Raw genomic sequence first — 26,597 nt, forward strand, 5'->3', positions numbered from 1 at the left:
TTTTAGCTATGGCAGGTCTCTTTGCCGCCCCCAGTGGACACATCAGGCATTGCACCCTCTTAAGATTCTGTTCCTACATTGATACAGCAAAGAGCCCACAGCTCCAATGTGCACTCGTTTGCTGCCATCCAGTGGCCACATTGCGAAATTGCAGTCTTTTATTACAGCCGAGCTGTATTCAATCAGAGCTCGGCTCTATTAAAAGGGTGTAATGTTCCACTTTGGCCACTGGATGGCGACAAAGGACCGTACCTTTGAGCCATGGAGTCCTGGGCAAAAAGGTTTAATGAAGGAGCAGAATATTAAAATATTTTAAAGAATCCTACAAACCTGAAAATAAGATTAAGACAAACGTAACACATTTTAACAGTATTGTAAATATCTATTTAACTATATTATTATTATTATTATTGACACGAAATAATAACTGTATTATAAAAATGTATTTATAATTTTTATTTTCAATTAAAGTATTATTCCCTCTATTCTTTGTGTTGGCACGTTGCTTAAGAATTCCATTGCAGGATTCAGAAACAATCAACAAAATATCTATCTTTCTATATACAGTACTGTGCAGTAGAGTCTCACTTATCCAATATAAATGGGCCGGCAGAATGTTGGATAAGCGAATATGTTGGATAATAAGGGGCGATTAAGGAGAAGCCTATTAAACATCAAATTACATTATGATTTTACAAATTAAGCACCAAAACATCATTTTTTATAACAAATCAACAGAAAAAGCAGTTTAATGTTATGTAGTAATTACTGTATTTACAAATTTAGCACCAAAATATCACAATGTATTGAAAAGATGGACTATAAAAACATTGACTATTAAAAGGCCGACTGCCTTGGATAATCCAGAATGTTGGATAAGCGAGTGTTAGATAAGTGAGGCTCTACTGTACATACAGTAGAGTCTCACTTATCCAACATAAACGGGCTGGCAGAATGTTGGATAAGCGAATATGTTGGATAATAAGGAGAGATTAAGGAGAAGCCTATTAAACATCAAATTAGGTTATGATTTTACAAATTAAGCACCAAAACTTCATGTTATACAACAAATTTGACAGAAAAAGTAGTTCAATATGCAGTAATACTACGTAGTAATTACTGTATTTACGAATTTAGCACCAAAATATCACTATATATTGAAAACATTGACTACAAAAATGCGTTGGATAATCCAGAATGTTGGATAAGCGAGTGTTGGATAAGTGAGACTCTACTGTAATAATAAAAGTAATGCGGCGCCTTTAAGGGCTGTCAAGGGACACCACGCTGGACCCCCGGCCACGCCTCCTTTCCCCGAGGGGCGGAACCTTCCCGCTTGACAGACAGGTAACTTTCCACTCTGCCCCATGTGGTCAAATTAAGTGCTCTGCCGCAAGCTCCGAGGCCACGCCCCCGCGGCGGTGATTGGCCGGCGGTGGGCTCCTAGGCCACGCCCCCTTCTGGCTTTGATTCCGACAAAAGAGGCCTCTCGATCAGCAGGTCAGCTTTAAAAACCACGCCTCCGTAACACTGATTGGCCACAGTTGTGTCCCAGGCCCCGCCCCCTTCGTGGGTTGGACTCCGAGATGAGCGAGAGCGACAGAAGAGGCGGAGCCTCGTTTCTTGATTGGCAGGTCAGCTCCAAAAGCCACACCTCCGTGACGTTGATTGGCCAGCGATGTTTTCCAAGCCCCGCCCCTTTCTGGGTTAGGGCTTCTATTTAAGCGAGAGAGCGACAAAAGAGGCGGTGCCTCGCTTCTTGATCGGCAGGTCTGGCCGAAAGGCCGCGCCCCCTTAGCACTGATTGGCCAGCGGTGTCTCCTAGGCCCCGCCCCCGCGCTGGAGCCCCGCCCCCTTGGTTCTGGACTCCCGGCTGGGCTTGCAAGCGTTGGGACTGGGTTGCCCAGGCAGTTGGACGCCGAGGACGCCCCGAAAATGATCCTCTGCCCGACGAAACAGTGCCAGAGGCTGCAGGTAGGAGGGGAAAGGGGGCAAATGAATGGAAGGACCTTGCAAACAACTCTAATAATAATAATAATAATAATAATAAATGTAAGCTTATTTTACAGCTTACATCTAAGGCAGGGTAGAAATAAATATAATATAATTTATTATAAAATAAATGCAATAACTATAATTTGTATTACATACAATACATATACTATTGTATACATATAATAATAAATGTGAGATTATTTTAGTCCCTAAGGGAGGGCAGAAATATAGTATAATTTATTGTAAAATAAATACAATAAATATAATTTATTACATGAAATAAATATTATATACAATACATATACTATTGTATACATATAATAATAAATGTGAGCTTATTTTAGTCCCTAAGGGAGGGCAGAAATATAGTATAATTTATTATAAAATAAGTACAATAAATATAATTTATTACATGAATAAATATATACAATATAATATAATATTGTATACATATAATAGTAAATGTAAGCTTATTTTAGTCCCTAAGGGAGGGCAGAAATATAGTATAATTTATTATAAAATAAATACAATAAATATAATTTATTGCATGAAATAAATATGATATACAATACATATAATTTATTATAAAATAAATAGGATTTCATTCACTTTGCAGGAAGGAAAGGGGGCTTCAGCTCGTTGGAAACAGTCGGTTCCGCCCCCTTGAATGGGCTGCAAGTGGGAAAAAAATCCCCTTTTCTCCAAAAAAAAGTATTTATTTTGTTTCCTTTTCCCTCTTAGGAAAGGCAGCCCCGCCCCCTTTGGGCACCCCCCTAAAAGAGGCCCCAAAAGCCCCCTAATGTCCCTAAAATCCCCCCAGGAAATACCTTGCATTAAAAGGGGGGGCTGCTTTGCATTCTTTAAGACACCCCAAAAGAAGAGTCTTTCTTTTCAATGGGGCCTCCAAAGCCTTGTTTACCCTTCATTCATCCACTTTGCTGTGCTTTGTGGGGATTGTAATGGGGGGGTTGGTGCTGCAAAAGGGGTGGGGGCCCCTTTAAGCACTCTTCCCAGCCCCCTTTGCCTTCCTATGCAGCCCCCTCCCCACTTTGTTGGGGTCTTCCACTACCCCACATTGGGCTGCAAAAGTAAGCTCCCCTTTGGTGGCTCTCCCCCAACCCCCTTTTTTGCCAATGGTGGGGCTCCCTTGGCTTCCCCTTTGTCCCGTCCAGCCGGGAGGATGATGGGGGATGATGGGGGATGCTGCCTTGGCCCCCCCTGCTCTTCTCCTTCTCCTCCGCGCTGCCAATCAAACTTGTTTTTCTCTTTCTCTTCCTGCGCTTCCCCGCCGGCGCCGCTAGGGGCGCTCGAAGACCCCTTTTCGCTGCAGCAGAGGATTTAATTGGATTTTTTTAAAAATATTTTTTTCCAATTGACCATAGATTGGGACCACAATGGAGCTGTGTTTAAAGAAAAAGAGAGCAAGAACGGGATTGGGACCTTCGCCAATGAGTCCTTTTTTGTGTCTTGCCCCATATTTGCTCTGTTTTAATATTTGGTGTGTGTTAATCTTTGTTCTGTGCATGTATTTTCAAAGAGGCATTTGAATGGTCTTGGGTTGTCTCTATTGTATTTGAATGGTCTTGGGTTGTATCTGTGTGTTTTCACACTGCCTTGAGCCCAGTAAACAAATGAACTGGTGATAATAGTAATAATAACACATTAATAATAATAATAATACATTAGTAAAAGTAGTAATAATAGTCATAGTAATAATAATACTAATAACAAACAACAGTAATACAGTAGAGTCTCGCTTATCCAACACTCGCTTATCCAACGTTCTGGATTATCCAACGCATTTTTGTAGTCAATGTTTTCAATATATCATGATATTTTGGTGCTAAATTCATAAATACAGTAATTACAACATAACATTACTACGTAGTGAACTACTTTTTCTGTCAAATTTGTTGTATAACATGATGTTTTGGTGCTTAATTTGTAAAAGCATAACCTAATTTGATGTTTAATAGGCTTTTCCTTAATCCCTCCTTATTATCCAACATATCCGCTTATCCAACATTCTGCCGGCCTGTTTATGTTGGATAAGCTAGACTAATGTAGTAGTAATAATAGTCATAGTAATAATAATAATACAGTAGAGTCTCACTTATCCAACATAAACGGGCTGGCAGAAGCTTGGATAAGCGGATATGTTGGATAATAAGGAGGGATTAAGGAAAAGCCTATTACACATCAAATTACGTTATGATTTTATAAATTAAGCATCAAAACATCATGTCATACAACAAATTTGACAGAAAAAGTAGTTCAATACGAAATAATGCTATGTAGTAATTATTGTATTTACGAATTTAGCACCAAAATATCATGATGTATTGAAAATATTGACTACAAAAATGTGTTGGATAATCCAGAATGTTGGATAAGTGAGACTCTACTGTATTTGAATGGTCTTGGGTTGTCTCTGTTGTATTTGAATGGTCTTGGGTTGTCTCTGTGTGTTTTCACACTGCCTTGAGCCCAGTAAACAAATGAAATGGTGACAGTAGTAATAGTAATCATAACAAATTAGTAATAATAATAGTCATAGTAATAATAATACTAATACAGTAGAGTCTCACTTATCCAACATAAATGTTGGCTAAGCGAATATGTTGGATAATAAGGAGGGATAAAGGAAAAGCCTATTAAACATCAAATTAGGTTATGATTTTACAAATTAAGCACCAAAACATCATGATGTATTAAAAACATTGACTGCAAAAATGCATTGGATAATCCAGAACATTGGATAAGCGAGTGTTAGATAAGTGAGATTCTACTGTAGGAACAAACAACAGTAATACAGTAGAGTCTCACTTATCCAAGACTCGCTTATCCAAGGTTCTGCCGGCCCGTTTATGTTGGATAAGTGAGACTCTACTGCAATAGTAATCATAACAAATTAGTAATAATAATACATTAGTAATAGTAGTAATAATACTCATAGTAATAATAATAGTAATACAGTAGAGTCTCACATATCCAAGCTAAATGGGCCAGCAGAACCTTGGATAAGCGAAGCTTGGATAAGTGAGACTCTGCTGTAATAACAAACAACAGTAATACAGTAGAGTTTCACTTATCCAAGGTTCTGGATTATCCAAGGCATTTTTGTAGCCAATGTTTTCAGTATATCATGATATTTTGGTGCTAAATTCGTAAATACAGTAATTACAACATAACATTACTGCATATTGAACTACGTTTTCTGTCAAATTTCTTGTAAAACATGATGTTTTGGGGCTTAATTTGTAAAATCATAATCTAATTTGATGTTTAATAGGCTTTTCCTTAATCCCTCCTTATTATCCAAGATATTCGCTTATCCAAGCTTCTGCCAGCCCATTTAGCTTGGATAAGTGAGAGACTACTGTAATAACAAATTAGTAGAAATCACGCTAACAACAAATTATTATTGATCTTGTTATTAATAATGGATTATACCATAGTTATTATTTTATATCATAACGTGTGTGTATATATATATATATTAATAGCACTATACTAAAATTATTATAGTAATATATTATAAATATGTAATATACTATAATGCATATAATATGTTATAAACTGTATATTTAATGTCATTAATAATTAAACTATTATCAATGTACATCATATATGTATTATGTTATTAATAGTAATATACTATAATTCTTGTTAATATAATATATATATAATGTTTTAAAATATGTTATATATTGTATATTATTATTAATAACTTATTGTACTATTCTTATTTATATATATTATAGCATATATATGTTATATATATTAATAGTAATATACTATAATCATTAATATGTTATAAATAATGATATATGTAATATGCTAAATATATGTAAATGTTGTATACTGTATATTTATTAATTGTTATTTATTTATTATACTGTTAATATATACCATAACATATATCTTATATACATATTAATAGTAATATATTATACTGTGATTGTTTTTAATATTTATGATAAATATATATATATATAACATATTATTGTGTATGTGTGTATGTATATATGCATTATTATTAATAATTTATACTCTTTCTATATATTATTTACCTACCACTTTCCATCTCTTAGTATTATTAATTTTGGGTAGAGGTACCCCTTTCTGCACCCCATCTTTTTTTTTTTAAAAAAAACCAACAATATACTGAAAATGGATGATTTTCCAAAGGATTCTCCCAGGCTTTGAAGCTTCAAGGCTATTCAGTGCTAATCAAGGCGACCAATTGCAACATTCACACTTCTCTACTTGTGTCCAACAGACAAGAATTCTTTCTCCTACCCTGGACATTATTCCATAGATATATAAACCCCACTTGCCTAGTTTCCTCTGAGGATGCCTGCCATAGATGTGAGCGAAACGTCCGGAGAGAATGCTTCTGGAACATGGCCATACAGCCCAGAAAACTCACAGCAACCTAGTGATTCCAGCCATGAAAGCCTTCGACAACACTTTGTCAAATGATATTTCTTCCGCTGGAAAAAAATAAATAATACATCTATATAAATTGTCAGAAAAAGAAGAGAATGCTCCATTCTTGGCTCTTTCAAAAAAAATAGCCTTCCCAATATTGCTTTTTAAATGTTCGAGCCTAAGAATGCTATTTTAAAGCTGTGTAAGAATGTTAAGAATAGGAACAATGAAAATCTTGCCTGGGTAGCCAGTGATTTTCCACTCTCCCTTCTCTGTCCTTTGATTCCCTTTCTAGCAAAGCTCCGTGCCATGGCATCCTGGGAGCTGTAGTCTTACTCTGCTGGTTCCTCCCCGAACTACAGTTCACGGAACCTCTTTGCAGTTAAATTGGTAACAAACTGCATTAATTCTACAATGTAGATACATCTACACAGAAGACCATTGAAATGCATGCATTGAAAGGCACAGAGCAATGGTGAGAAGACTATGGGAAACGCATTGTTCCGAATTGAACCCAATGCAAAAGGAACCTCACGGAAAATGGAAAAGTTTTGCTTGTGAATCAGATCAATACCCTTATCTACCATAGTTGAAAATTAGGACTTCGTTGTGTCTTGGGGGTTGTATCAGTGCTTCGGCTGGGATTATTTCAGTCCTTTGTGGTTTCGTGGCCTTCTTTGCCCTTTTCTAAAGCTTAATGGCACCAGTCTTTTATACTCTCAATTGTTGCCTTCTAAATGGGAACAAGTCATGGTTGGCTTCTTGTAGCTTAGGCCTGGGTTACGCTTTGCATGCAGCATGGAGGCAAGGACCTCGATTTCGAAGGGACCCCCAAGGGTCATCTAGTCCACCCCTCTTCTGCCATGCAGAATACAGTGGGCCCTCACTTATTGCAGGGGTTAGGTTCCACGACCAGCCTCAATAAGTGAAAATCTGCGAAGTAGGGACACTATATCTATATATATAAAAGAGTGATGGCATCACGGCGATTCACAAAACAACAAAAGTACAGGCCCCCCAACCTCAAAATTTGACAACACAACCCATCATCCACGGCTCTAGGTTGATATAACAAAAAGAAAAGAAAAATAAAGTCCTAATTACAGGGAGAGGAATAATAGTTTTTATCCAATTGCTACCAGTTTGAAGGCTAAGCTCCGCCCACTTGGTCTCCTAGCAACCTCCTCAGCCCAGGGGACAGGCACAGTTAGGCCTCACTTAGGCCTCTTCCACAGATTATCAGATTTTAACTGGATTATATGGAAGTGTAGACTCAAGGCCCTTCCACACAGCTATATAACTCATATTATCTGCTTTGAACTGGATTATCTTGACTCCACACTGCCATATAATCCACTTCAGTGTGCATACTAAACATAAAGACAACCATACAACAGACATTCAATGCCACCACTACTTTAACAATTTCTCACCAACACCATCAGACAACACCACAGCAACGCGTGGCCGGGCACAGCTAGTATTTATATATTACTTTAGTATACACTATTTTAAGTCTTTATCAACCAATCGTGTGTTGATAAATCACCTTCTTCTCCTTCCGTTGCCACTTAGGCTCCTTTTCTCTCCCTTCGGCTTCTCCTTCCTCCCTTCCTTAGGCTGTAAATTGAATTTTTTTATGATTTATAATATTATTTTAGAGTTTATTGAAAAACCAAAAAACAGCGAATCTGCAAAAAGCAAATCATGAAGGGAACACTGTACATCTAAAGCCTTCTTGAAAGATGCCCTTCCAACCTATGTTGAAAGACCCCTAAAATATAGCCCACCTCTCCATCTTTAATCAATAGCCTACTTACTGTATATACTCGAGTATAAGCCTAGTTTTTAAGCCCTTTTTTAAAACTGAAAAAGCCCCCCCTCGGCTTATACTTGGGTGAGGGTCCTGGTTGGCTTATATTTGGGTCATGTGGCTGGCATGACTGCATGGAGCAGGGGTCCCCAAACTTTTTATGCAGAGGGCCAGTCCACAATCCTTCAAACTGTTGAGGGGCCAAATTATAATTTGAAAAAAAATACAAACAAATTCCGATGTACACTACACATGTCTTAATTGTAGTGCAAAAACAACAACAAGAACAATGAAATAACAATAAAAGAGCAATGCAATATTTAAATATAAAAACAATTTTAACCAACATACATTTATCAGGATTTCAATGGGAAGTGTGGGCCTGCTTATGGCCAATGAGATAGTCAAGTTAATTAGGATTGTTGTTGTTGTGTGCCTTCAAGTCATTTCAGACTTTGGGCGAGCCTAAGTCTAAATTTTTTTTTTAATTTACTATATTTATTTACTACATTTGTATCACACCCTTCTCAGCCCAAAGGGGACTCAGAGTGGCTTACAAATTATATGTACATACAATGTTATATTGTTAGCATAGCACACTATTAGCATTATATATTATTATATTGAACTATACCACTATACTGTAATATTATTAGTAATATTATTAGTAATACATAATTAATACTATTGTATGGTATTATTATTATTAGTGTTATATTGTATTACATTATAATATTATTATCAATATTATATGTATATACAATATATTGTATTATAAAACTGAGGGCAGGGGCCAGGTAAATGACCTTGGAGGGCCGCATCCGGCCCCCGGGGCTTAGTTTGGGGACCCCTGCCATGGAGTGCCGTTATCTTCCTGCCGGAGCGGTACCTATTGATCTACTCACATTGGCATGTTTTCGAACTGCTAGGTTGGCAGAAGCTGGAGCAACAGTGGGTGCTCACTCCGCTCCTGGGATTTGAACCTGGGATCTTTCGGTCTGCAAGTTCAGCAGCTCAGCGCTTTAACACACTTCACCAACGGCCTCGTCCTTCTCCCTTCCTTGCAGGCGGCCAAGATGAGCACCGGAGGGGACACGGAGCGGGCTCCACAACTGCTCTTGGCGAAGGCGCTGTCTGGCCGGAGCCGCCGGGAGGCCCTGACCCTACAGATGGGCCTCCACCCGCCCTACCTGGAGAGTTTCCTCCGGATGCAGCATTACCTCCTCCACATGGACGGGCCCCTGCCCTTCGACTGCCGGCACTACATCGCTATCATGGTGAGCCCCAAAACACCCAAGTTGTTGTTGTTATTATTATCAGCATCAAAGCAGGGTATAGCTTCTGTTATCATTATCGCAATCAATGTGAGATATACCTTTGTTATTATTATTTTCGTGTCAGGAGCAACTTGAACAACTTGAGTCGCTTCTGGTGTGAGAGAATTGGCCGTCTGCAAGGACGTTGCCCAGGGGACGCCCGGATGTTTTGATGTTTTTACCATCCTTGATGGAAGCTTCTCTCATGTCCCCGCATGGAGCTGGAGCTGAAAGAGGGAACTCATCCGCGCTCTCCCCCGGTGGGATTCGAACCTGGCAGCTTGCAGATCAGCAGCCCAACCTTCAAGTCACAAGGCTTTAACCCACTATGCCAGCGGGGGCTCCATTATTATTATTATTATTATTAATATTATACATTATATAAATTAATATCCTATATCCAAATTCAATGTGGGTATTATTATTATTATTATTATTATTATATATCCACATTGAATTTGGATATAGGATATTAATTATCAGCATCATCAGCATCAAAGTGGAATATGCATACATTATTATTACTACTACTGTTATTGCAGTAATTATTATTATTACATAGTATCTATCCATATTGAAGCTGGATATAGAATACAAATATATTATTACTACTATAATTACCATTATTTTATCATTTGCATCAAAGAAAGATATAGGATATTATTATCATATCCTCAGCATCAAAGCAGGATATAGCTTTCATTATCAGCAGCATCAGCATTAAAGTGGGATATAAATATATTATTCCCCCATTTTATTATTATTATTATTATTATTATTATTATTATTATTATTATTATTATTATTATGGAGCCCCCAGTGGCATAGTGGATTAAAGCCTTGTGACTTGAAGGTTGGGTTGCTGATCTGAAAGCTGCCAGGTTCAAATCCCACCCGGAGATGAGCTGTCAGCTCCAGCTCCATGCGGGGACATGAGAGAAGCCTCCCACAAGGATGATAAAAACATCAAAAACATCCTGGCGTCCCCTGGGCAACGTCCTTGCAGACGGCCAATTCTCTCACACCAGAAGCAACTTGCAGTCTCTCAAGTCACTCCTGACACGGAAAAAAAAAATTATATTCTCAGCATCAAAGCAGGATATAGCTGTTATTATCCTCAGGATCAAGGTGGAATGTATTATTATTATTATTATTATTTCCACACCTCAAAACAGGAAATAGGATTTAAATATATTGTTGTTATACTCTGTTAATTTTACATCTCACCTTCCCTTATTGAAACTTAAAAAGGATCACTAAAACAGTACATATTTCTGTTGAAGACCTACAACATATAAACATTAAGACAGAATTAAATGTAGAATAGTTGTTGATGATGATATTATACTGCCATGAGAGCGCCTTTTGTATCTTTCCGTTTGCATAGCAGATGCTGGATAGGTTTGGATTCAGATATGTGGAGGCCCTTTATGGCTCAGAATGCATCTGCAGTGTAGAATGAATGCGGTTTGAGACCACTTTAAGTGTCTTGGCTGAATGCTATGGGGTCCTTGGAATGTAGTTTGGTGAAGCACTAGCATTCTTTGGCAGAGAAGGACCTGATAAGTCCTGAGGATCCCATAGCATTCAGCCAAGGCACTTAAACTGGTGTCAAACTGCAGTGTCAAAAGACGTCTTGGAAATGTGACGAAGCAGCAGGAAATGGGACCGAATCCCGTCTCTTGAAAAGAGGAGACCCAGTTTGTGATTCTGGGAGGGGGTCTTTCTCGCTTTACTGACCGCTCCTGTGTCCGGTTTTCCAGGCCGCTGCCCGGCACCGCTGCCGCTACCTGGTCAACCTCCACGTCCTGCAGTTCCTGCGTTTTGGGGGTGACCCACTCTGGCTCCGGGGCCTGGACTACATCCCACCAAAACTCCGGAAGCTCAGCGAGATCAACAAGATCCTGGCCCATCGGCCCTGGCTGGTCGGCAAGGAGCACATCGAGGTGAGCCTGGAGGGAGGGACTCCCTTGAGCGCCCCGTACACCTCCTCCATATACCATATATACTCGAGTATAAGCCGACCCGAATATAAGCCGAGGCACCTAATTTTACCACAAAAACTGGGATAACTTATTGACTCGAGTATAAGCCGAGGGTGGGAAATGCAGCAGCTACAGGTAAATTTCAAAATAAAAATAAATACCAATAAAAATAAAAGGTGTCCGTAGACACCTCCAAGGTCATGTGGCCGGCATGACTGCATGGAGCACCGTTATCTTCCCACCGTAGCGGTACCTATTGATCTACTCACATTTGCATGTTTTCGAACTGTTAGGTTGGCAGGAGCTGGGGCTAACAGGGGGCGCTCATTCCGCTCCCGGGATTTGAACCTGGGACCTTTTGGTCTGCAAGTTCAGCAGCTCAGCGCTTTAACGCACTGTGCCACCAGGAGCCCCCAATAATGAATAACATTGAACAATAATACAATTAATAAATGAATAATACCACTATGTAACAACATTTGAGAACATGTTCAGTTCCTGGTTTGAAAGTGTTATTTTCTGTTTAAATGATAACGAATAATTGTAAATAATGAATAATAATAAGTGCACCCACGATGAAATAGTTCACAGGGCTGGAATCCAACCATGACTGCATGGAACAGCGTTACCTTCCCTCCAGAGTGGTACCTATTGATCTACTCACATTTGGCATGTTTTCAAACTGCTAGATTGGCAGAAGCTAGGGCTAACAGCGGGCGCTCATTCCGCTCCCGGGATTTGAACCTGGGACCTTTTGCTCCTCACGTTCAGCAGCTCAGCGCTTTAACGCAGTGTGCCACCCCAATAATGAATAACATTGAACAGTAATACAATTAATAAATGAATAATACCACTATGTAACGACATTTGAGAACATGTTCTGTTCCTGGTTTGAAAGTGTTATTTCCTGTTTAAATGATAACGAATAATTGTGAATAATGAATACAGTAGAGTCTCACTTATCCAACATTCACTTATCCAACATTCTGGATTATCCAACGCATTTTTGTAGTCAATGTTTTGTATATCGTGACATTTTCGTGCTAAATTCGTAAATGCAGTAATTACTACATATCATTACTGCGTATTGAACTACTTTTTCTGTCAAATTTGTTGTATAACATGGTGTTTTGGTGCTTAATTTGTAAAATCATAACCTAATTTGATGTTTAATAGGCTTTTCCTTGATCCCTCCTTATTATCCAACATATTCGCTTATCCAACGTTCTGCCGGCCCGTTTATGTTGGATAAGTGAGACTCTACTGTAATAAGTGCACCCATGATGGAATAGTTCACAGGGCTGGAATCCAACCATCCCGCCTGGATTTCCTCTGAACCAGACCATGCCTGGGGTCTGCTTAGCGGAAGAGATCCTGGAGTTGTGGGTCGGGAAGGGCGATGGGGGTCTGCTTTGAGCCCTAGGGCCTCTAATGCCCATCTCTGTCCTTGCTGTTTCCCTGCAGAAGCTGCTGAAGACCGGAGAGCAGAGCTGGTCTCTGGCGGAGCTGGTGCACGCGGTGGTGCTGCTGGCCCACTACCACGCTCTGGCCAGCTTCGCCTTCGGCTGCGAGACGGACCTTTGCCCCGAGGGACGGGCCCTGATGCGGCTGGGCCTGCCGGGGGGGCTCTGCTTCTGCGACGCTGGGCACGGAGCCGGCATGGAGGGGCTGCCGCTCGGGCGCAAACGGGTGCGTGGCTTTGCGGGTATTATTTCTATGTGCTTTCACATTTTGTACATTTTTCTTGGGGAGGGGATACTCCAAAATCCATCCATCCATGCAGAACAATAAAAAGTAATCATTTGGGCAGGAATTGAGGACAGTGGCTCCTGCAGCCATTTGGGACTTCAACTCCCAGAAGCCCCGGTTATGTGGCCAAGGGTTCCACTTGAACATTATCAGGAAGGACTGTTCAACGGGAAGTCCGCTCGAGGCTTTTAAACAGTGCTTTCCCTGACTGGCAAGAAGTGGGTTGGACTAAATGGCCCTTGGAGGTTCCTTCTAAGTCTGATGGAATAGGGTTGTTGTATGTTTTCCGGGCTGTATGGCCATGTTCCAGAAGTATTCTCTTCTGATGTTTCGCCCACATCTATGGCAGGCATCTTCAGAGGTTGTGAGGTATGGAGAAACTAAGCAAGGAAGGTTGGATAAGCGAATATGTTGGATAATAAGGAGAGATTAAGAAAAAGCCTATTAAACATCAAAATAGGTTATGATTTTACAAATTAAGCACCAAAACATCATGTTATACAACAAATTTGACAGAAAAAAGTAGTTCATTACACATTAATGCTGTGTAGTAATTACTGTATTTATGAATTTAGTACCAAAATATCACAATGCATTGAAAACATTGACTACAAAAATGTGTTGGATAATCCAGAACGTTGGATAAGTGAGACTCTACTGTATCTGTGGAAAGTCCAGGGTGAGAGAAGAACTCTTTGTCAGTTGGAGGCCAGTGTGAATGTTGTAGTTAATCACCTTAATTAGTATTGGAAAGGTTCATCTCCTGGCTTTTCCTGCATGGGGGCATGCTTTGTTCAGAGTCATTAGCTGCCCCTGGAACTCTCCTGTTTTCAGAGTGTTGCTTCTTATTTACTTTTCTGATTTTTGAGTTTTTTAATACTGATAGCCAGATTTTGTTCATTTTCATGGTTTCTCTGTATAGTCTGACAGACTCTACAGACTCTGTATAGTCTGACAACTGACAGATAGTTGTTGGAGTGGTCAAGCATTTCTGTGTTACCAAATAATATACTGTGTCCAGGTTGGTTCATCAAGTGCTCTGCTATGGCTGATTTCTCTGGTTGAGTGAGTCTGCTGAGTGAACCTTCTTTGCTTAGTTTCTCCATACCTCACAACCTCTGAGGATGCCTGCCACAAATGTGGGCAAAACGTCAGGAGAGAATACTTCTGGAACATGGCCATAGAGCCCGGGAAACATACAACAACCCTGTGATCCCAGCCATGAAAGCCTTCTGATGGAATATATAGTGCCTGGACATCTGGTGGAGGCCTTTAAACAGAGGCTGGATTGCCATCTGTCAGGAGGGATTAGATTGTGCTATTCCTGCAGGAAAGCAGAAGGGAGGTTGGTCTGGATGTCTCTGGGTGTCCGTTCCAACTCTATGATTCTATGGGGCCGATGTCTAAAACCTCTGAAAGAGAGAGCCAACTTTGAAAAACCGAAGAAGATTGGTGGATCTCAATGACCTGGAAACATAGAGGAGTCCTCCAAGGGGCCCTTCATACCATGGGTGGGCTTTTTTTGGAGGGGGGGGGGGTCTCCTGGCCCTCTCCATGCATTACAATGGGGCTTTTCCTCCCTTCCTCGCAGTCCTTGGACTCCTGTGTGGAGCTAGAGTCCCTCCGCGACCGCATTCACCGGCTGCAGGTGGAGCAAGAGGAGATGCGGCTGCCCTCCGACCGGGACGAAGGTGAGCCACCCCCTTCTATCTATATATATAAAAGACAAATGGTGTCCTCCCCTGCCACTAAACAACAAAAGTACAAGCCCCAGAACCTAGAAATTTGGCAGCACAATCCACCATCCTTGCCCCTACGTTCTGACAACAAAAAGAAAAGAAAAATAAAGTCCTAATTAGAGGGAGATGAATAATTGTCTTTAGCCAATTGCTACCAGTTAGAAGACTAAGCTCCGCCCACTTGGTCTCCTAGCAACCTACTCAGGCCTCACTCTCTCTTCCACACTGCCTATAAAATACAGATTATCTAATTTGCACTGGATTATATGGCATTGTAGACTCAAGGCCCTTCCACACAGCTGTATAACCCATTTATAATCTTATATTATCTGCTTTGAACTGGATTATCTTGAGTCCACACTGCCATATAATCCACTTCAGTGTGCATTTTATTCACCTCTGTAGAAGGAGCCTCATATAATCCAGTTCTAAGCAGATAATATAAGATATACAGTAGAGTCTCACTTATCCAACATAAACACCCTGGCAGAACATTGGATAACTGAATATGTTGGATAATAAGAACGGATTCAGGAAAAGCCTATTAAACATTACATTCCCTCACAATCCTATCTGCTGCCAAACTGCCATCCATGTCTATGCCAGGCATCCCCAGAGATTATGAGATCTGTTTGAAAACAGACAAGTGGGATGTTTATTTCTATCTCACCAATGATATCCAGGATGGGACAACTCTGATCTGTCTGAGGCGACTGTGAATGTTCCACTTGGCCACCTTGATTACCATTGAATGCCCTTGCACCTTCAAGGCCTGGCTGCTTCCTGCTTCGGAGAGGAATCCTTTGTTGGGAGATGTTAGCTGGCCCTCAGTACATCATGTCTGGAATTCCCTGATTGCTCAGTGCTGTTCTTTAGTTAACTGTCCTGATTTCACAGATTTTTTTTAAATACTGGGAGCCACATTTTGTTCATTCCAGGCAGGCAGGAACCATCCAGGCTTTCAAGCTACAAGGCTATTTAGTGCCAATTCCAACATTCACACTTGCCTAAAGCAGACAACAGTTCTTTCTTCCACCCTGGTCATTCCACAGATATATAAACCCCACTTGCTTTCATTACAACACATTTCACAACCTCTGAGGATGCCTGCCATACATACAGGCGAAACATCAGGAGAGAATACATTTGGAACATGACCAGGCAGACCACAGAACTCAGAGCAACTCAATACAAAGAGAAACAAAAATAATAAAATAAATACAAAAAACAAATAAAAAAACAAAATAAAATAATACAATTAAAAAAACATAAATAAAAATAATATAATCAAATAATAAAATATAATACATACAAATAATAAAATAAAACAATAAAAACACAAATAATAATGAATAAAAATAAAATAAATACAAATAATACAGTAAAAATAATTAAAAACACTAAAAATAATTAAAAACACTAAAAATTAATACAATAAAATACTATAATAACAGAAAATAACTAACAATAATACAAGAAAATAATAAAATATAATAAATAAAAAAGATAAGTTACAATAAAATTAATTAAAAAATACAAATAACATCAAATAAAAATTCCACAACAATTTTTAACCAATACCACCACCACTTTGCCACAGCAACGCATGGCTGGGCACAGCTAGTTCCATGTAAAATGCATTCTTGCTGCTCCAAGTCAAACCACAGCACTCCACTGGCTCTTTGTAAGGAAACCCCAGTGATAGCTTTGCCATGGGCTCACCTTGCATTGGAAAGGACTTGAAAGCAGGCAGACGCAACAAAATGAACCAATGCAGAGGGATGGCGTTTGCGGCTTCTGGGGCTTCCCATCCCTGGGCTTTTGAAGGCGTTCTCCCATTGCCGCCTTTCTCATGGCTTCTCTGCTGCTTAGGCTCCGACGGGGGGATCTCCGGTGCAGCAGACCTCTCCTGCTTCCTGCAAGACCCCGGCTTCGGCTACCAGGACTTTGCGCAGTGCGACAAAGACCGGCTGCAGATCTTCCGCGTCCAGGTGGGTCCGGCTGCTTCACGGGGACACCTCCCCTGGGGCCGCCCCCCCCTTTCCTCTCCTCCTTCCCTTCCTTCCTTCCCTTCCCTCCTTTCCTTTCCTTTCCTTTCCTTCCTTCCTTTTCTTCTCTCCTTCCTTTCCCTTCCTTTCCTTCCTTCCTTTCCTTCCTTTCCCTCCTTTCCTTCCTTCCTTTCCTTCCCTCCTTCCTTTCCTTCCTTCCTTTCCCTCCTTTCCTTCCTTCCTTTCCTTCCCTCCTTCCTTTCCTTCCTTCCTTTCCCTCCTTTCCTTCCTTTCTTACCTTCTTTCCTTCCCTTCCTTCCTTCCCTTCCCTCCTTTCCTTTCCTTTCCTTTCCTTTCCCTTCCCTTCCCTTCCCTTCCCTTCCCTTCCCTTCCCTTCCCTTCCCTTCCCTTCCTTCCTTCCTTCCTTCCTTCCTTCCTTCCTTCCTTCCTTCCTTCCTTCCTTCCTTTTCTTCTCTCCTTCCTTTCCCTTCCTTTCCTTCCTTCCTTTCCTTCCCTCCTTCCTTTCCTTCCTTCCTTTCCCTCCCTTCCTTCCTTCCTTTCCTTCCCTCCTTCCTTTCCTTCCTTCCTTTCCCTCCTTTCCTTCCTTTCTTACCTTCTTTCCTTCCCTTCCTTCCTTCCCTTCCCTCCTTTCCTTTCCTTTCCTTTCCTTTCCTTTCCCTTCCCTTCCCTTCCCTTCCCTTCCCTTCCCTTCCCTTCCCTTCCCTTCCCTTCCTTCCTTCCTTCCTTCCTTCCTTCCTTCCTTCCTTCCTTCCTTCCTTTTCTTCTCTCCTTCCTTTCCCTTCCTTTCCTTCCTTCCTTTCCTTCCCTCCTTCCTTTCCTTCCTTCCTTTCCCTCCCTTCCTTCCTTCCTTTCCTTCCCTCCTTCCTTTCCTTCCTTCCTTTCCCTCCTTTCCTTCCTTTCTTACCTTCTTTCCTTCCCTTCCTTCCTTCCCTTCCCTCCTTTCCTTTCCTTTCCTTTCCTTTCCTTTCCCTTCCCTTCCCTTCCCTTCCCTTCCCTTCCCTTCCCTTCCCTTCCCTTCCCTTCCCTTCCCTTCCCTTCCCTTCCCTTCCCTTCCCTTCCTTCCTTCCTTCCTTCCTTCCTTCCTTTTCTTCTCTCCTTCCTTTCCCTTCCTTTCCTTCCTTTCCTTCCCTCCTTTCCTTCCTTCCTTTCCTTCCCTCCTTCCTTTCCTTCCTTCCTTTCCCTCCCTTCCTTCCTTCCTTTCCTTCCCTCCTTCCTTTCCTTCCTTCCTTTCCCTCCTTTCCTTCCTTTCTTACCTTCTTTCCTTCCCTTCCTTCCTTTCCTTCCTTTCCTTCCTTCCCTCCCTCCCTCCAGCTTGGCTCCTCTAGCCCTGGTTCTCTTCCTTCCTTCGTTAGGACTACTCCTGGGAGGACCACGGCTTCTCGCTGGTGAACCGGCTCTACTCGGACATCGGGCTCCTGCTGGACGAGAGATTCCGGACGGTGGACGGCCTCAAGGGCGGCTCCATGGCCAAGCGCCAGGGCTGCGAACACGCCGCCTTCAAGCGTGCCATCTGGAACTACGTCCACTGCATCTTCGGGATCAGGTACCGATCTGCCCATTGTCCCCAGTGTATTATATACTCTTTTTACTCAAATCTAATGCTCAACTTGTTTGGTAGAATTACCTGGCTAGAATTAGGGCGCACATGAGTTTTGTGTATTATAGTAATCTTAGTGCCAAGCCAAAGCAAAAGGGAAAGCTGCTTCGGCAGCACAAGGAGCTCTAGTTTAACGATCCTGGGATTTGTAGTTTGGTGAGGCACCAGCCTTCTTTGGCAGAGAAGGCTCAAGACCTTGTCAAACTACAGCCACCATGATCCCATAGCCTTGAACCAAGGCAATTAAAGTGGATCCATTCTGCAGCATAGATGCATCCCAAGGTTTTCATTTTCCATTGCTGGAAACTTTGGAGTTCTCACACGGTTGTATTTTAAAGAAGGAATCTTTAGCAGGCAGCAAATGTAATGCTTGCTTTTTTCTTTGCCAAATGACAAAGAGGACACTTTTTGCCACTGCGCGTTACATTCAGCAGCAAATACATTTTTTGGTTCCAGGGATTTGAAAACTTGAATAAATACAGATCATAAATATATAATACATATAATGCATATACAATAAGTAAAATACATAGAATACATTATATGTAAATATATAATGCATATATAATAAATAAATGTAATGAATGTATAATATACATATAATACATGGGAATGCATGTACAATAAATAAAATACATATACTAAATATATAAACACATAATAAATATACACAAAATAAAATACATAGAATATATAATATGTAAATATATAATGCATATAATAAATCTAATAAATGCATAATACATATAATACACCTATAATAAATACGGTAGAGTCTCACTTAACCAACCTTCACTTATCTAACATTCTGTATTATCCAGCGCAGTCTGCCTTTTAGTAGTCAATGTTTTTGTAGTCGATGTATTCAATACATTGCGATGTTTTGATGCTAAATTCGTGAATACAGTAATTACTACATAACATTGAACTGCTTTTTCTGCCAATTTGTTGTAAAACATGTTTTGGTGCTTAATTTGTAAAATCATAACATAATTTGACATTTAATAGGCTGCTCCTTAATCCCTCCTTATCCAACATTTTCGCTTATCCAACGTTCTGCCGGCCCGTTTATGTTGGATAAGTGAGACTCTACTGTATATAATAAATACATATAATGTATATGTAAAAAATTTGAAATCTTTCTGTTCCTGGTTTGACAGTGTTATTTCCTGTTTAATTGTGCAGTCCTTGCTTTGAAAGCCACAAATTACTGTATATACTCGAGTATAAGCCTAGTTTTTCAGCCCTTTTTTAAGACTGAAAAAGCCCCCCTCGGCTTATACTCGGGTGAGGGTCCTGGTTGGCTTATATTTGGGTCAGCTTATACTCGACAATATATGGTACATTTATTATTTCACTCTGATCTTATTATTATTATTGCATTTACTTTCATTTATTATTACATGCATTATTTTCCTGTATTTATTATTATTATTATTACATGTATTACTCTATTATTATTAAAAGGATACATAAGCACATTTACATTGAAGAAGATGAGAATAATGATTTGATCAGAGTTGGACAGTCTTATCTTAAATTTGAGCTTGATGTAAATATTCAAAAACTTTTAACCTACTGATGCCTCAATTGTAATTTTATTGGTATCTATTTTTATTTGTGAAATTGACCACCATCGGCTTATACTGGAGTCAATGTTTTCCCAGTTTTTTTATGGTAAAATTAGGTGCCTCGGCTTATATTTGGGTCGGCTTATACTTGAGTATATACGGTAGGTTGAGACTCAATGAAATACTCATTGAATAACTATAGCAAAATGTGCTACAGGATGTCCCACAAAGACATTTTTTTTTTTGCAATTGAATAAACTTCCCGTGTTTTGTGATAGAACCAATTAGGAAATTTATTTATTTCGTGTCAAAAGCATTGTACAGCAAATACAATTAGGAAATGACCTTGATAACCCCAGAAATGACAATTGTGTTACATAGTGTAATAAGTCGTCATAAATGCCCCTTCCCAGGTACGATGACTACGACTACGCCGAAGTCAACCACCTCCTGGAGCGCCTCCTCAAGCTCTACATCAAGACGGTCACCTGCTTCCCCGAAAAGATGAACCCGGAGACGTTTGAGCGCTTCTGGAAGCAGTTCAAGCACAGTGAAAAGGTGAGGGAAGGCAAGCATTTTATGGGAGACAGGACAGAGAAAGCCCAAACGGGCAAGTAGAAGGGAAAGCTGCATCCAAAGGAGTCTAGTGTCCAGATCACCTGGAATAATCTGTGTCCAGTTCTGGGCAAAGCAGTTCAATAGGAATATTAACTCTTAAGAGAGGAAGAGGGACACTTAAAGGATCAAAGATCAGAGAACATGCCATGACCCAATGCTACGCGAATCCTAGGAGTTGTAGTTTGGCAAGCTTTTGAGCCTTCTCTGCCAAAGAGTGCCAGCTACAACTCCCCGGATCCCATGGCTTTGAGCCACAGGCAGTACAAATACTGCATTCACTTTACAGTTTTTGAGTTGAGAAGTAAAGTATTCCTTGTAATGTGCATTCCTTGTAATGTGTAGTCTATTCATCTTAATTGATTGCAAGAATTTGAATCATAGACTTGGAAGAGACCCCCCCAGAGCCGTACAATCCAACTCCGCTCTGCCATGCAGAAAGACACAATCAAATCACTCCCAGCCTGTGGCGGGGTGAGCACCCATCAATTAAAAATTAAAAATAGCCCCTGCTCGTTGCTGACCTAGCAACCCAAAAGATAGTTGCATCTATCAAGTAGGAAATAAGATACCACTTATAAAGTGGGGAGGCAAATTTAACTAATTTACGACGTTGGAATGAGGAAGTGCAGTCATAGTGGATGATGAAGTAGCTGCTCCCCCCTGTGGCCAGAATCGAACATCCCCTCAGGAGAAGGTTAAATTGCCTCTGTGTCTGTCTCTGTCTCGGTTCTATGTGTATATGGGCATTGAATGTTTGCCCTATATGTATATAATGTGATCCGCCCTGAGTACCCTTCGGGGTGAGAAGGGCGGAATATAAATACTGTAAATAAAATAAATAAATAAACAGCAACGTACATGTATCCACCTCCACTGAGGTCTGATGCAGACATGCAGCCGCCTCCACTGAGGTGTAAAGCCGACTGAATACAAAATGGAGTCCTGAGTCTGAACATGCTCAGTACAATCACATATTTATAACCCCTCCCACACCACAGAGGTACAGTCAGACTGGCAAATCAACATACACATAGAATACAGGTTAGCAAATATATACGTTAACAAATAAATAGTGAAAGGCTTGGGAGGTTGCAACAATCCAAGCCCTCCCGACAGATGCTCATTCAGGCCTTGCTTAATTATAATAACTGCCCCTTGAGCCCGCCTTTATCCTCTCTGCCTTGACACTTTCCTTCCAGGTCCACGTGAACCTGCTCATCCTGGAGGCCCGGCTGCAGGCGGAGCTGCTCTACGCCCTTCGGGCCATCACCCACCACATGGTCTCCTAGGGCCTCCGTGGGCCGCCTGCGCCGTGGCATTCACCCGCCGTGTTTACTTCACAGCCTTCTCCGCCCCTTTTCCCCTTTCGAAGCGCTCTTCCATCTTCATGTGCAATCGCCGGGCGGATGGGACCAACCCGGGGACAAAGGGGCCTCTGCGTCTTTCATTTGGGGGTGCTTCCACAGTTCGGACTTTGCCGTCCGTTCCGGTATGAGAAACAGGAGGAGGCCCGGTCCCGTCCTTCCCTGTCATCATTCCTGCTGCTGATGTTGTTCCTCGTTGTGCCAACCTGACTTCCGTTTCTGGACATGGACCCTATCTTGGCCACTGGGTTTGGGTTGGGGGCAACTTTGGGCATGGGTTTGAACTGGACTTCTTTGGAGTTTCGTCGAGGAGAGTAAGGCTTATGCACGTTCACCTCCTGCTGGTCTTTATGGGGTTCTGAGGCTGCTAAATTGGGGGGGGGGGTAGACTACAAATCCCAAAAGCCTTTGCTGGAGGGTCAGTGGGTCGCTCCATTCGGAAAGTAAAAAAGGACCAAAACGGTTTGGAGAAAAAATGGGCTTGTACTTTTTTGGAGCTATTTTGGACTAACTCTTCTGGAAACTAGGGGAAGTTTGGGAGTTGTAGTCCTGGAAAAACTCACTCCTTTTCCCCGAAATAACTCCCATTGGGGGTCTCTTTCCAAATCCTTTCTACCACCGGTCTCTCCTTCACACGGCAGACTGCCATCCCGCTGCAAAAGGCCCCTGGTGTTTCCACAGACACTCCATTTGTGGCTTTGTTTTTTTCTCCGTCTGTCCATCCATCCTTCCTTCCTGGGGAGCAACGGATGCATTTTTCTTCCAGGCGTTTTTCTTCCAGTGTTGCTCTCACTTGGTTTTATTTTATTCCGTTTTTGTGGCAATGTTTTCCTTCCAGAGAGATGCCGGGGGGTTCGAGGACGCCTTCTTGGACTCTTGGCTTCGGTGGGCGGAAGGTTTGGCACTCGGCTTCGTCGTCGGTGCAAAACACACAATGCAAAAGGCGGGACTGGTTTTGGGGAGACCCTCATCCGTTGGGAATTTCGGGGGAGCCAAAGGGGTGGGCAAAAGGGCACTGTATTTTGGGTGGGCGGGCGGGGGGCAAAGGCCAGCAGGAAGCCTGGCAGAGGTGGCTGGTTCTGCACACAAACACACATTATGTATAGATATATGTATATGGCGGCAGCAGTAGCTGACCTGTTTACTGTGTAAATGTTTTTGGGGGAGGGAGGGAGGGGACTCGTGTGGGAAGAGAGGACAAAACGCCTATTTTTGCTATAAATATAATGGTTTGACATGGAATATTCTTTGTATGGTGCCTTTATTTGGAGTCTAAAGCACAACTGCAGCTCATTGCAATATTCGTTTGGGGAAGAAATGGGAGTTGAACACTGAAAGTGCGTCTATAGCAGACAAACTTGGGCCTTCCAGTGACATTGCAGGTTATGGCGAGTGCCGTGAACATGTATGTCCAAGAGCCTTGCTAATGGATTATGGCGAGCGCCATGAACATGTATGTCCAATGTCCTCCACAAACACCATACTGCCCAACCTTCCAAGTGAAGGCTTCCATACGGGGACAATTTCATCCTAGATTTTATGTTTTTTCTCTGCCACAGGCATCCTAGTGTTTCTAACTCTCTCCATTGGTGTGGAATTTGCATGACTCCGCCCACTGCTTATCCCATAACCCTTTCCTATTTTCTATGGCATACAGCAATTTATTTATTTACAGTATTTATATTCCGCCCTTCTCACCCCGAAGGGGATTCAGGCGGATCACATTACACATATAAGGCAAACATTCAATGCCTTAACAGAACAAAGACAAAGAAACGCAGGCTCTGAGCTGGCCTCGAACTCATGACCTCTTGGTCAGAGTGATTTGTCTCAGCTGGCTGCTCAACAGCTTGCGCCACAGCCCTGGCCTGAGGAATTGATCAGCAACTGAACACACTAGAGAGATTTGGGGAGAATTCACCATGATTTATAATAGTTGTAGGTACTGGGATGTATAGTTCACTTGCAATCTAAGAGCACTGAACTCCACCAATGATGGACCTGGAACTAACTTGGCACCCAGAACCCCCATGATCATTACAAAATACAGTAGAGTCTCACTTATCCAACACTCGCTTATCCAAGGTTCTGGATTATCCAACGCATTTTTGTAGTCAATGTTTTCAATATAGCGTAATATTTTGGTGCTAAATTCGTAAATACAGTAATTACAACATACCATTCCTGTGTATTGAACTACTTTTTCTATCAAATTTGTTGTATAACATGATGTTTTGGTGCTTAATTTGTAAAATCATAACCTAATTTGATGTTTAATAGGCTTTTCCTTAATCCCTTCTTATTATCCAAGATATTCGCTTATCCGAGCTTCTGCCAGCCCGTTTAGCTTGGATAAGTGAGACTCTACTGTACTGGAGGTCTTTGGAGGGGTTTATAGGAGTTGTAGTTCACCTACATCCAGAGCCCACTATGAACCCAAACAATGATGGATCTGGACCAAAATTGGCATGCATAACCAATATGCCCACATTTGAATACTGGTGGGTTTTGAGGGGAATTGGCTTGGACATTTTGGAGTTGTGGGTGCTGAGATGTATAGTTCACCTGCAATCAATGAACACTCTGAACTCCACCAAAGATGGAATTGGAGCCCCCATGACCAATAAAGAAATACTGGAGGTCTTTGGGGAAAATTCACCTTGATTTGAGGGAGTTGTAGTTCACCTACATCCAGAGAGAACTGTGATCACAAACACTGATGGATCTGGACGAAATTTGGCACAAAGACCTGATATGCCGGAATGTGTTTATTGGAGGGGTTTGGGAGGGAATGGCCCTGAGATTTGGGAGTTGTAGTTCACCCACAACCAGGGAAACCGTGACCGCCAACGATGATGGACCTGGACCAAACTTGGCACACAGAACCCACAGGACTAACTCAACCTACTGGAGGGGCTTGAAGGGACTGACCATAGTGGGACTTGTAGTTCACCGGACAGCCAAAGAGCACAGTGAACCCAACCGGTGATGCATGGATCTAGGGGTCCTCAAACTTTTTAAGTGGAGAGCCGATTCACAGTCCCTCAGACTGTTGGGGGGCCAGACTATGAAGAAATAGTAAAAAAATTAGGATTGTTGTTGTGTGCCTTCAAGTCGTTTCAGACTTAGGTCAACCCTAAGTCTAAAGTTTAGGACAGAGGCCAGGGAAATGACCTTGGAGGGCCTTAGTTTGGGGACCCCTGATCTAGACGATCTCATAAGACCATAGATAAGCAAAGAGACCTCCAAAGAACATCTAGATGGTCTCATAAGACCATAGATAAGGAAAGGGACCCTCAAAGGCCATCTAGATGATCTCATAAGGCCATCAGAAGACCATAGATAAGGAAAGGGACTCTAAAAGACCATCTAGATGGTTTCATAAGACCATTGGTAAGGAAAGGGACCCTCATAGGCCATCTAGATGATCTCATAAGGCCGTCAGAAGACCATAGATAAGGAAAGGGACTCTCAAAGACCATGAAAATGAACAAAATCTGGCTACCAGTATTACAAAACTCCAAAATCAAAACAGTAGATGGGAACCAAAACTCTGAGGGCTTGACTGACAAAGGATGCCCCCAGGCAAGAGACAAAAAACATCTCCAATGCTGATTAGGGTGATTAACTGAAACATTAATGCAGGCTCCCAGTGACAAAGGACCCTTGCCACACCCCAGACTCTACAGATATATATATTCTTTCCTTTCCTTACTTAGTTTATCCATACCTCACAACCTCTGAGGATGCCTGCCATAGATGTGGCCGAAACGTCAGGAGAGAATGCTTCTGGAACATGGCCACACAGCCCGAAAGACATACAACAACCCTGTGATCCCGGCCATGAAAGCCTTCGACAACACATTGACCATCTAGATGGTTTCATAAGACCATTGGTAAGGAAAGGGACCCTCAAAGGCCATCTAGATGATCTCATAAGGCCATCAGAAGACCATAGATAAGGAAAGGGACTCTAAAAGACCATCTAGATGGTTTCATAAGACCATTGGTAAGGAAAGTGACCTCCAAAAGCCATCTAGATGGTCTCATAAGGCCGTAGGTAAGCAAAGAGACCTTCAAAGACCAAAGAGACGATCTGATATGACCATAGGTAAGCAAAGAGACCTCCAAAGACCAAGTAGACTTAGGTCATCCCAAAGTCTAAAGTTTAGGACAGGGGCCAGGGAAATGTCCTTGGAGGACCTTAGTTTGGGGACCCCTGATCTAGAGCAAACTTGCCCAACATAACAAACTTCAGGTACTGATGGGAGTTTCTCGGGGTCTTTTGAGGGGATTGGGAGTCCGCTTGGGTCCCCCGCCCGGACAGAGGAGCTGTAGGCCGGCCCCTTTGGCCAGCACTCCTCCTCCGTCTCCTCTTTCGCGTTCCCTCCTTCCTCCCTCCTCTTT

The 26,597-nt window shown here is 41.7% G+C and overlaps 1 protein-coding gene across 1 annotated transcript; it reads left to right on the forward strand.

The window, feature by feature from the left end:
* The first annotated feature begins 1,757 nt into the window (after positions 1-1,757).
* Positions 1,758-22,687, forward strand: LOC103282094 (sestrin-3). Its single transcript, XM_062964119.1, has 9 exons — positions 1,758-1,974; positions 9,310-9,519; positions 11,322-11,504; positions 13,008-13,232; positions 14,884-14,983; positions 16,904-17,022; positions 18,393-18,583; positions 20,622-20,766; positions 22,026-22,687. Exons 1-9 carry the CDS (start codon positions 1,936-1,938, stop codon positions 22,113-22,115), a joined length of 1,302 nt encoding a protein of 433 aa, XP_062820189.1. The 5' UTR covers positions 1,758-1,935; the 3' UTR covers positions 22,116-22,687.
* The last annotated feature ends 3,910 nt before the right edge of the window (positions 22,688-26,597 follow it).

This window comes from Anolis carolinensis, unplaced genomic scaffold (assembly GCF_035594765.1).
Source record: "Anolis carolinensis isolate JA03-04 unplaced genomic scaffold, rAnoCar3.1.pri scaffold_12, whole genome shotgun sequence".
NCBI lineage: Eukaryota > Metazoa > Chordata > Lepidosauria > Squamata > Dactyloidae > Anolis > Anolis carolinensis.